This window comes from Cebus imitator, unplaced genomic scaffold, assembly GCF_001604975.1.
Source record: "Cebus imitator isolate Cc_AM_T3 unplaced genomic scaffold, Cebus_imitator-1.0 Scaffold170, whole genome shotgun sequence".
Taxonomy (NCBI): domain Eukaryota; kingdom Metazoa; phylum Chordata; class Mammalia; order Primates; family Cebidae; genus Cebus; species Cebus imitator.
This window is the reverse complement of record NW_016107485.1, coordinates 3,232,052-3,242,923: the sequence shown is the minus strand read 5'-3', so window position 1 is coordinate 3,242,923 and position 10,872 is coordinate 3,232,052. Positions and strand designations below refer to the sequence as shown.

At 40.5% G+C, this 10,872-nt stretch overlaps 1 protein-coding gene across 7 annotated transcripts in view; it reads left to right on the top strand.

Moving 5' to 3' along the window:
* The window catches only part of TNRC6B (trinucleotide repeat containing adaptor 6B), a 266,719-nt gene that overhangs the window by 224,456 nt on the left and 31,391 nt on the right, over positions 1–10,872 (top strand). For 4 of the 7 annotated variants that reach the window (XM_017544738.2, XM_017544739.2, XM_017544743.2 and 1 more), the window contains 5 exons: positions 1,796–1,870; positions 3,377–3,422; positions 5,059–5,207; positions 6,182–6,352; positions 10,658–10,783. In XM_017544738.2, coding sequence (XP_017400227.1) covers positions 1,796–1,870; positions 3,377–3,422; positions 5,059–5,207; positions 6,182–6,352; positions 10,658–10,783 — 567 coding nt within the window. The remainder of the gene's footprint in view (positions 1–1,795; positions 1,871–3,376; positions 3,423–5,058; positions 5,208–6,181; positions 6,353–10,657; positions 10,784–10,872) is intronic. The other 3 variants (XM_037744369.1, XM_037744370.1, XM_017544748.2) reach the window with 1 other exon arrangement.

The following is a 10,872-nucleotide window of genomic DNA, read 5'->3' as shown; positions in this document are numbered from 1 at the left end:
TTTTTTTTTTCTGAGACAGTTTAGCTCTTGCTGCCCAGGCTGGAGTGCAGTGGAATGATCAGCTCACCGCAACCTCCGCCTCCTGGGTTCAAGCGATTCTCCTGCCTCAGCCTGCCGAGTAGCTAGGATTACAGGCATGCACCACCACGCCTGGCTAATTTTATATTTTTAGTGGAGGTGGCGTTTCTCCATTTTGGTCAGGCTGGTCTTGAACTCCCGAACTCAGGTGATCTGCCCTCTTAAGTGCTGGGATTACAGACGTGAGCTACTGCACCTGGTCTCATAGTGTACATTTTTAAGTGTACAGTTCAGTGGCATTAAATATATAAACATACTTAGGCTACCTTTTATCACCGTCTATCAACAGAACTCTTTCCATCTTAAAAAACTGCAACTCTGTACCTATTAAACAGTAACTTCCCATTCCCCCCTCACTCTAGTGAGGGCTTTTTTGACATCAAAACCTGTACTAGCTGGGCACAGTGGCTCATGCCTGTAATCCCAGCACTTTTGGAGGCCGAGGCGTGCAGATCACCTGAAGTCAAGAGTTCGAGACCAGCCTGGGCAACATGGCAAAACGTTGTCTCTACTAAAAATAGAAAAATTAGCCAGGCATGGTGGCAGACCCCTGTAATCCCAGCTACTGGGGAGGCTGAGGCAGGAGAATTGCTTAAACCGAGGAGGCAGAGGTTGCAGTGAGCCAAGATTGTACCATTACACTCCAGCCTGGGCAACAAGAGCAAAACTCAGTCTCAAAAAAAAAAGGCCAGCGCAGTGGCTCACACCTGTAATCCCAGCACTTTGGGAAGCCGAGGCGGGCAGATCACAAGGTCAGGAGTTCGAGGCCAGTCTGTCTAATGTAGTGAAACCCTATCTCTACTAAAAATACAAAAATTAGCTGGGCATGGTGGCATGCACCTGCAGTCTCAGTTACTCGAGAGGCTGAGGCAGAAGAATTGCTTGAACCCGGGAGGCAGAGGTTGCAGTGAGCCAAGATTGCACAGCCTGGGTGACAGAGTGAGATTTCGTCTCAAAAAAAAAAAAACCTGTACTAAAGTGCTTCATCACTTTCAAGGATAATAAAATTGATTTGATAGCTATCATCATATTACATGTGAAATACGCAAGTGCACAAAGCCCCACCCCACCAAATCTTCCTCATACTTCCACCTGCCTCCCTCACAGAAGTGAAAGTGGAGCTCATGGTCAGTGCCTTGTTCAGGGAAGAAACTAGTTTGTCCCATTAAAAAATTAAAACCTACCTCTGCCCTACTTTGTCCAGGAGATCAGCAATGGCTTCTTCCACTGGGTCTCTTTACCACCAGAACCAATGTCCTTTATGCTGTGAAACAAGCAGATGAAGCACCACGAGTTCCTCATAATGTCCGGTTTAAATAGGCTCCTTTCCAGATGGCACGCACTGACATCAAACTCTTTTCTCCTAACATAAACCAGTTTGGGTTACAAGGAGAGCAGCCTAATATAAAAGTGAAAGTAGTCATGTGCAAAACTTAGATTTCAGAAAATCACAGCAGACTTTTCTGTTTAAAAAGTAAAAGTACCAGCTGACCATGTGTTTTTTCAATTATATTTCAGCGAGATGAATTTTATAAAAATGCAAACATAGATATAACTAGGACTTATTTAAACTAACAAAATATCAAAATAATTTTAGTTAAAGAGAAATAGGATTTAAAAAGGTAAATTCTAGTCTACATTTTCAGTCTGTGCTAATAAAACTCAGAAGGTTGAAATAAATTATTTGGTTCTGAGGTTATGTGTTTCGTTTCTGTAGTGCTCACTTAAAGGAGGAAACAGTGATTCATGGATGAATCCTCTTGCCAAACAGTTTTCAAATATGGGATTGCTGGTAAGTTTTATTTTTTTCAAATGTATAATGTATCCCAACTATTAGGTTTAATACAGATTTTAAGACCACTGCTAGAAAAAGAAAAAAAATAAGAAAAAAAAAAAAGCGGGCCGGGTGCGGTGGCTCACGCCTTTAATCCCAGCACTGTGGGAGGCCGAGGCGGGTGGATCACGAGGTCAAGAGATCGAGACCATCCTGGTCAACAGGGTGAAACCCCGTCTCTACTAAAACTACAAAAAATTAGCTGGGCATGGTGGCGCGTGCCTGTAATCCCAGCTCTCAGGAGGCTGAGGCAGGAGAATTGCCTGAACCCAGGAGGCGGAGGTTGCGGTGAGCCAAGATCGCGCCATTGCACTCCAGCCTGGGTAACAAAAGCGAAACTCCGTCTCAAAAAAAAAGGCAAAAAGACCACTGCGACATATAGTAAGTACAAAATTACAGATTTAAAAACTAATTAAGCAATGTTTTTGATCTTTTGAATTGAGCAGTATTTCTTTTCTGTGACTTTATTCTTAATGACATACTCCGACATTTAAAAGTTATGGCTTTTGGCCGGGCGCGGTGGCTCAAGCCTATAATCCCAGCACTGTGGGAGGCCGAGGCGGGTGGATCACGAGGTCAAGAGATCGAGACCATCCTGGTCAACATGGTGAAACCCTGTCTCTACTAAAAATACAAAAAATTAGCTGGGCATGGTGGTGCGTGCCTGTAATCCCAGCTACTCAGGAGGCTGAGGCAGGAGAATTGCCTGAACCCAGGAGGCGGAGGTTGCGGTGAGCCGAGATCGCGCCATTGCACTCCAGCCTGGGTAACATGAGTGAAACTCCGTCTCAAAAAAAAAAAAAAAAGTTATGGCTTTTAAATTTGTAGTGATTTTGTCCTTTTCCTTAGGAGGATAGAGAAGAGTCAGGCACTTAAAATTTATATAGTTGTTTCTGACCACATTACTGTATTAGTTTTCATATTACAAGTTTTTAAAAGTCAACAATAACCAAATAACTAGAAAAACTATACTGGGACTAATTACGTAGAGAATTCTTGTAGAATTTCTGATTTCTTTATCTCTGGGGAATGGTGTGGGGACACCCTGTCCCTGGTTGCCAAAAGACAAATGACTTTACTTGGCTGCACAGTTGAAGATTTGATGACTTGACAAGTCACGAGAAGAAGTTGTCATCATTTGGCTGCCACTCATGGAATTTGATCCTGGGCTGACTAGAACTTAAGGACAGGGGGTTTATTTCTTCAGGCAGCTGTTTATCTATGGCTCTGTTTGTAGATGCATTGAGACTAATTGCATGTTAAAGCTGAATTGTGAGAATATAGGCCCAAGCAGCAATCAGGCTAGCATATTAAAAATGTTAATGTCTTCATTACCGTTAAGTTCATTTCAGAGGAACTTCTGTAGTGCCAATAGTAAGATGTGGCTCTCAGGTGAATAATGCCACTTCTCTGATTCAAAGACGTACATCCTTAATTCTCTGTCATCTGTTCTTGATTTTTCAGAGTCAGACTGAAGATAATCCAAGCAGCAAAATGGATTTGTCTGTCGGTGTGTATCACTCTGCTGAAAGGAATGAAGTATATCAATGTTGCGATGTCCTGTTGGCATCTCCTGCCCAATTTGAGTTGGGATGGGTGCAGTTCAGTAGACATTTATTGAGCCCTTACTCTTTGTAAGGTACTGTGCCAGACACTAGGTAGGACCGAAAACTCAGATGACTGCAAAAGTCAGGAAAGAATGAAAATGAGTGATGTGCTCAAGGTATAAGAACCTGGGATGAGGTGGCCACAAGTTAACTGTGGAGAGTCCACCTGGAAGAATCAGCCTTGCATGGTTCCTGGCAGTTGCTGCTCTGGAAGAATCCAGCTGAGCTATGACAAGTCTTTCAGGAGAGGCCAGAAATTCAGATGTGTCCTGGCATTCTGATTTTTATTTTTATATTTATTTGTTCTTTGAGACTGAGTCTCGCTTTGTCGCCCAGGCTGGAGTGCAGTGGCGCGATCTCAGCTCACTCCAACCTACGCCTCCCAGGTTCAAGCAATTCTCCCACCTCAGTCTCCCAGGTAGCTGGGATCATAGGCATGCACCACCATGCCCAGCTAATTTTTGTATTTTTAATAGAGACGGGGTTTCACTATATTGGCCAAATTGGTCTTGAACTCCTGACCTCAAGTAATCTGCCTGCCTTGGCCTCCCAAAGTGCTGGGATTACAGGTGTGAACCACTGCATCCAGCCTGATTTTTAAATACTAGAACTAATTCAGATCTCTTAAAATGCTCTATGGGGCCAAAAAATTATGTGCCAGATATGGCCCTCAAGTGGCCAGTCCTGTCTGTACCTAGATGCTGCATTATTGACAAACTCTCACATTGCAGCTGGAGTGGATGCAGTGTTAGCCATTAGTCTGTGGGATTTTTGTAGTAATGTTCTTGATCACTCTGAGGAACTTAAAAAGAAACTAAGAAGAAATGAAAATAATTATGGATAGTAAAGGAAGTAGGTGGTCTTTGATCTATGATATTTCTAAATACGAGAATAATTAAAACGTAAGTTTCCTCGGCGGGGGACACTCGTTATATCAGCAAACAACAGCGGATTTATAGAGCTGTGAAAGAAAAGCGGTATAGTCATGGCATCTGGGAAATTGCACCGTGTAGGTAATGTGGACACATCTTCTGTGTTCAACTCTTAAAGTCTAAATTTTAGGGCAACCACTGTGCCTCCTTGACCTTTTTATTCCTAATAACTGTGTTTCACACAGACCATTAACCTAGCTGATGCTAAAATTGCAAAAACAGACAACTTCTCTCCCTGAGGACATTTGAATTTATGAGCAAGATGTGTTCATCAAACACATCAATAACCAGTCTAAATGTTTTCTTAGCCAGATTTTTTTCCAGGTTAGCCCTAAGACTCTTTCAGTCTTCAGTAGAAAACAAGCTATAACATATACATGTTTTGTTTTATTTTTTATTAAAAATAAATTAAAAGGACCCATGTGTGTTCCAGGGATAAACACCAGTAGCCTGGACCAATGAGAGTTTATCTGGTCTTATCCCCAGAAATAGAAATGTTAATGGCTCATACCTGGCACCCCCATGAAGATAGTGGGGCAGGTCCCTCTTGGTTCATGGGGGAAACATTGATTCTGGAAATTTTCATTCTGTTTGTGCTACTTTTCAGGAAGCCTTTCAGATAAAAAGTTTGATGTGGACAAGCGAGCGATGAATCTCGGGGATTTTAATGATATCATGAGGAAGGATCGATCTGGGTTCCGTCCACCTAATTCCAAAGACATGGGAACCACAGATAGTGGGCCTTATTTTGAGAAGGTGAGTATAATCCTTTGTTTAAGATAATAATTCATGAGAACTGCTTTGGTTCCCATTTGTCTTTTGATAACTGATTCTGGAGAAAGCATAGAATTACTGAACTAGAGAGCAAAACACAGACATCACCTGCATTAAAGTGGTGACCTGAAAACCACCGATGTCAACAAGCGATTAGGCAAGAGCAAGAACCATCTGTCTTTAGCCTGTGTTAGGAAGAAAATCTGAGTTTTGAGAAATTTCATGAAGTGTGGAAATTTTAGAGATAAACTTACTCTGAATTCTTTTTTCTGCTGCTCTATACCTACAAAATAAATTTTGGGATTTTGCGCAAATATTCCATGTCTCCTAAGGCCTTGCCTTCTAGTTTTCAGAGAACTCTGTTGTTACCTTTCCTGAGTTCCCTAGCGATCTGTGTTTAGTTACAATGGTATAACTTTTCAAATTCTCAGCTACCTAATTTAACCAAGAAGTTCCTACCTGTTGGTTTTTATGTTTAATATTTCTAATGGTGGGAAGTATATCTTGATTCAGAATACCAATTTGCCATTTTCCTGGTCTTCAGAAAGAAGCTAAAACCAAAATTTTAAAATCTGGCACGCTTTGACACTGTTGATGCTGGTCCAGACAGCAACATAGTCAGAAGATTGCCCTGGCTTCTGTTGCAACAGCCAGATCGCTAGAGTAATCAATATTAGATGCATAAAAATAAAGTGTCTGGCAATTTTTATCTTAATGCAATGGATAGAACGTGTTACTAACCTAGAAGAAAACAAAAATCTATATCAAAGAAGATGACAGATGGTGTCTGTCGGGCCGAGTATAAAGATTATGATCAGATCCAAATTCCATCCTCGGTTATTGCTAATACACTCTAACTTTGTTTATTGCTAGTATTTCTCTCTTTTCCCTTCTTGCATTCTGTTGCTTCACTAACCAACACTCGTTGTGATTGGCTAACTCCTACTACTTTTCAGCTGACTTTGCCTTTCTCCAATCAAGATGGGTGCCTTGGGGATGAGGCTCCCTGCTCTCCCTTCTCCCCTTCTCCCAGCTACAAGCTGTCTCCCTCTGGTTCCACACTACCCAACGTCAGCCTTGGAGCAATCGGCACAGGGCTCAACCCCCAAAACTTCGCTGCTAGACAAGTAAGGAGGCCTCTCAAATTTATAACTGCTTGGCTATGGCCTCGCCTTGGTCCTGGTCTGCAGTTTATTGCATCATTTGTCTGTCTTGGGAAATTTGTTGATTACTGAATGCACAGAATGATATTAAGTGTAGGTTCTAGATCTTTCAGCCCATAGAACCCATCTCTCTTCATGTTTCTCAACATAGATTTTATTTTAAACCTGTTTTTTTTGTCTTCTCATTTTTGATCATAAGTTCATATTTAATAAGTAAACTAATAACTAAGGAAAATGTTAAAGAGGCTACATAAATACCTTAGACAGTCTAACTTAATGCATTTGCCATTTTAAACATTAGATTGGATAAGTAATACTTTAGAGATCTTTTTAATTTAATAGATCTGCTAATTTTAAAATAGCAAAACTAGTATGATTAAGTATTTGTGGGTTACAGCATCTTGAAATCTAGTGTCTTTAAGTTTAAAATATAATAATTACCCACAGAAGGGTAACTTTAAATAGTAGACAGTGAAGCTTTGGAACGAATGGGTATTGCTCAGACATGGCAGTGTTTCATTGCACCCGGGGTTGAATCTGGCAACCCTCCAGCAAGGGGCTGTGCAGTAGAAGCACGACAGGCAGGGCTGGGAGGATCAAGCCTCCTCACCTTCCCAGGCCTGAGGGCGCACAGCAGGGCCCTGTCTGCCTTCCCACAATGGCTCCATTTTAGTTTTTTGGAGAAAACCAGGAATTTGGAGTCACAATTCCTTTGCAACAATAACCCCAGCAGTGATAGCCATGCTTCTGTGATGTGACCTTCACCTTAGGACGTTGTGGGAGGATGTTAATTATACAACTTGTAATTATTAGTTGTGTCCACATGATGCATACGTGATGATGTTCTGTCTTCTTACAATGACTTCCACATACACATTACATGATAATGTGAAGTAATACCTCTGACACCAGTCAAGTTGCACATAGGTCTCTTATATGCTTTCTAATTGTTGCCTGAGCACATTTTAAAAAATGGATTACACTATATCCATGTGTTCGGTTGATTATTTCTGGATTGGGAGTTACAGCTGATTTTTTATTTTCTTCCTTTAAATTTCATCATTTACCTTACTGCTTCCACAGAAGACATAGATATATATTGTTCATATAAACAGGAAAGAAATTATTATATTGATGTTTTGGGAGTTCTTTTATTTTGAATTGAGGTATAGAAACATGAAACAGGCATAACACAGTTAGTGGTGATTATAAATGTGGTAGATCACATGATTATCAAATGCTGTTAGTACATAAACTAGTATAGTAAACCAGCCAAACTAGCCGAGCATTAGGCTCTAAACAAAGGTCATTCTTCTTCATTTTTTTGATCTGTGGATTGCTACAAAGTCCATCGTTAACAAGGTTTCTGCAGATATCTAAATATGGACATAGTTTTTAAAGACTATTTTAATACAGAATTATTTTAATATACTTCATATTAATAAAATTTAAGATTTTTTGGCCAGGCACAGTAGCTCACGCCTGTAATCCCAGCACTTTGGGAGGCCGAGATGGGCGGATCACCTGAGATCAGGAGTTCGAGACCAACCTGACCAATATGGTGAAACCCTGTCTCTACTAAAAATACAAAAATTAGCTGGGCATGGTGGCAGGTGCCTGTGGTCTCAACTACTCGGGAGGCTGAGACAGGAGAATTGGTTGAACCCAGGAGGTGGGAAGTTGCAGTAAGCTGAGATCATGCCACTTACCTTCCCAGGCCTGAGGGCTCACAGCAGGGCCCTGTCTGCCCTCCCATAGTGGCTCTGTTGTTTTTGTGGAGAGAACCAGGACTTTGGAGTCACGATTCCTGAGTTAAACAGTATAGTTGAAGCAAATATCACTGGACTCAGGTAATTGTAAAAGCCTCCTGTACAACAGTAAAGCTTTAGCAGTAGCCACATAAACCGATATTAGAACATATACAAGTGCCTTATTTTCCTGTTTGTTTTTTAGAGACAGGGTCTTGCTTATGTTTCCCAGGTTGAGTCTCGAACTCCTAGCCTCAGCCTCCCAAAATCCTAGGATTATAGGTGTGAATCACTGTACCTGGCCTGTATAAGTTTTTGATTACTGTTTTCATAATTTCTAAATATTTTTAAAGACCAAATCTGTATGATTGCCCCTGAGTACATCACTGCAAAAATAGCTTTATTGAAGCCAAGAAAATGAACAGCTTGTGATGCCCAGGTTCCATATTAATATACTGACAAGGCATTTTATGATTGACTATTGTGGACTTAGCTGTTTTGTTACCCATTCCAGATATATATCATAGTGCTTTGTGTGGCTTTAGGGTCACTTGATCATGAAAAGCCTAAAACCTATGGTAGGGGAGGATGGAAATTGTCTGCTGGGAAGAGGAAAGTAGGAGTTGATTTTACAGAAGCTTAAAAAGCAAACTCTTTTCAATACTTCTTATCAAAGGAGAGGTTGGAATTTAAAATGACCCTCAGGAAGGAATTTTATATTTCCCCAAAAATAGATTCTGGCAGGGACTTTAGCTACCAGTAACCCCACCGTCCAAGGACCAGTCGTGAATAGTTGACATCTAATAACTAAGTCATGACTTTGATGATCAAGTGAGAAAGATCTTAGCACAATATCCTTGGTGAAATAAATGTTTCCTGTTTTCTTAGGGATGATCAGGGTAGCCAAGCTACTGACTGCCACGGTCTGAGGAAAGTTAGGGCTGAGCCATTTCACTTTCGAGTGGCAGTCTGATTGGTAAGACAGGAGCAGTAGAGATGTTAGAGTTTCTAGAATTAAAGGCCTACTCATGTTTAAACAACTTTTTGGGGAGACATAAAATTCATGGTGGATATTTGATTTACGAGATAAACAGATTTTAATTGCCATTTCGACTTTATGTTTAGAATCATTTTTATTTTCAATGCTTTTAAGTTCACTAATTTCCCTGTAGCAGTCCCTTAATCTATTTTTTAATCATTAAGCCATCACAGTATTTTTCGTGTTCTAGGACTTAATGATGCCATAACAAAATTCTTTAAAATTACCTTAATCCCTGTGATTCCAGGGATTTGATAATGGTGGTGATTTTGATTCAGGGTATACGTACTCAGTATAGTGATGCAGCTATCTTTGCTGAAGATGTTCAGTGGGACATTTTCCAGTGTGTGGAATTGGTGGGTCATGGATATTTACAAATGATATATTCATCCTACAGACCAGGGCTTTACTGAGTTCTGGGAATACAAAGAGGAAAAGATTTAAGCTGACAGTAGAAAGACAGAATGGAAAATAACCGTAGTATGGTTTGATGATGAGTGCCCTCAAAGAGTTTTAAAGTATTTTGAAATTGGAGAGATGGGCTCAATTAATCTGAATATGAAATCAGGAAGATGGTTTTGGGGAAGACTTCCTTGATGAGGATGACCTCCAAACTAGACCTTGAAGAGGTCAAGCGAAGATGGTATCAGAAAGAACCTCAGGCAGAGAGAGCACAGTGTTGTGTTACCAAATACAGTTTCTTTGCTGAAGGACTTTTCTCAGCTAGAAACGAGTCAGAAAGGAAGGGTCACCATATAACCTAAATCTCTTAGTTATTTCATTGGAATAGTATAGAAGTGCTCCAGAGAGTTAGGTCTTCAGAAATGAGGGAGTTCAGCTTATTTTTTAACTAGACTGATATTCATGGGTTTGAATGAGAAGTTACAGGTGAGTAATGTTTATTTTGGTGTCCCTGTAATGATTTTTACTTTCTCCCTTTTTTCTCTCAATGTGTGATTGAGTCACATTTCCTCATCTAGCAAAGAAGGGATTGAGCAGATCCAGGACAAGGAAGGGTGCTAGGCTCACTCTTGGACGGCAGAGAAGTCATATCGCAGTGTTTTATAAATACAACTGTTAACTATTCATAAGCCTGCATTTTTACTCAGGTGCCTTTCAAGATGGAGCTCAGATTATAAAGCTTGAGAATAAATTTGGGAAACCCAGTTGCAAAGAAGAGTACTTGAAATAATGCTATGTTGCCTGTATCTTTCATTCACAAAAAAGAATGTAGGACTTTTCCTAATATTTGACTAAATTGAACCCTTTCCGTTTATAGAGTTCGTCAAACCGTACAGGTGCCCATGATTCAATTTGAGTATTTGCCCTAAGCCTTCTAAGATAAGGAACTTCTCAGTTATGAAATTCTGTTATTCTGTGGAACACAGCCTGTGATTCTTCTGAGGGCTCTAAAAGACCAGAACTGTTTCTTGCATTTTCTTACGTTAACAGAAAGCCTTACTGCTACTCTTCTGTTTACAGGGCGGTAGTCATGGTTTGTTTGGAAACAGCACAGCACAATCGAGAGGTCTGCACACACCAGTGCAGCCACTAAATTCTTCTCCCAGTCTCCGGGCGCAAGTGCCTCCCCAGTTTATTTCCCCCCAGGTAAGCAATTTTATGTTTCTGCGATTCAGAATTAAAAACCATTTCAGGTAGTTATCAGTTGTTAATTGATTTTTTTTTTTTTTTTTTTT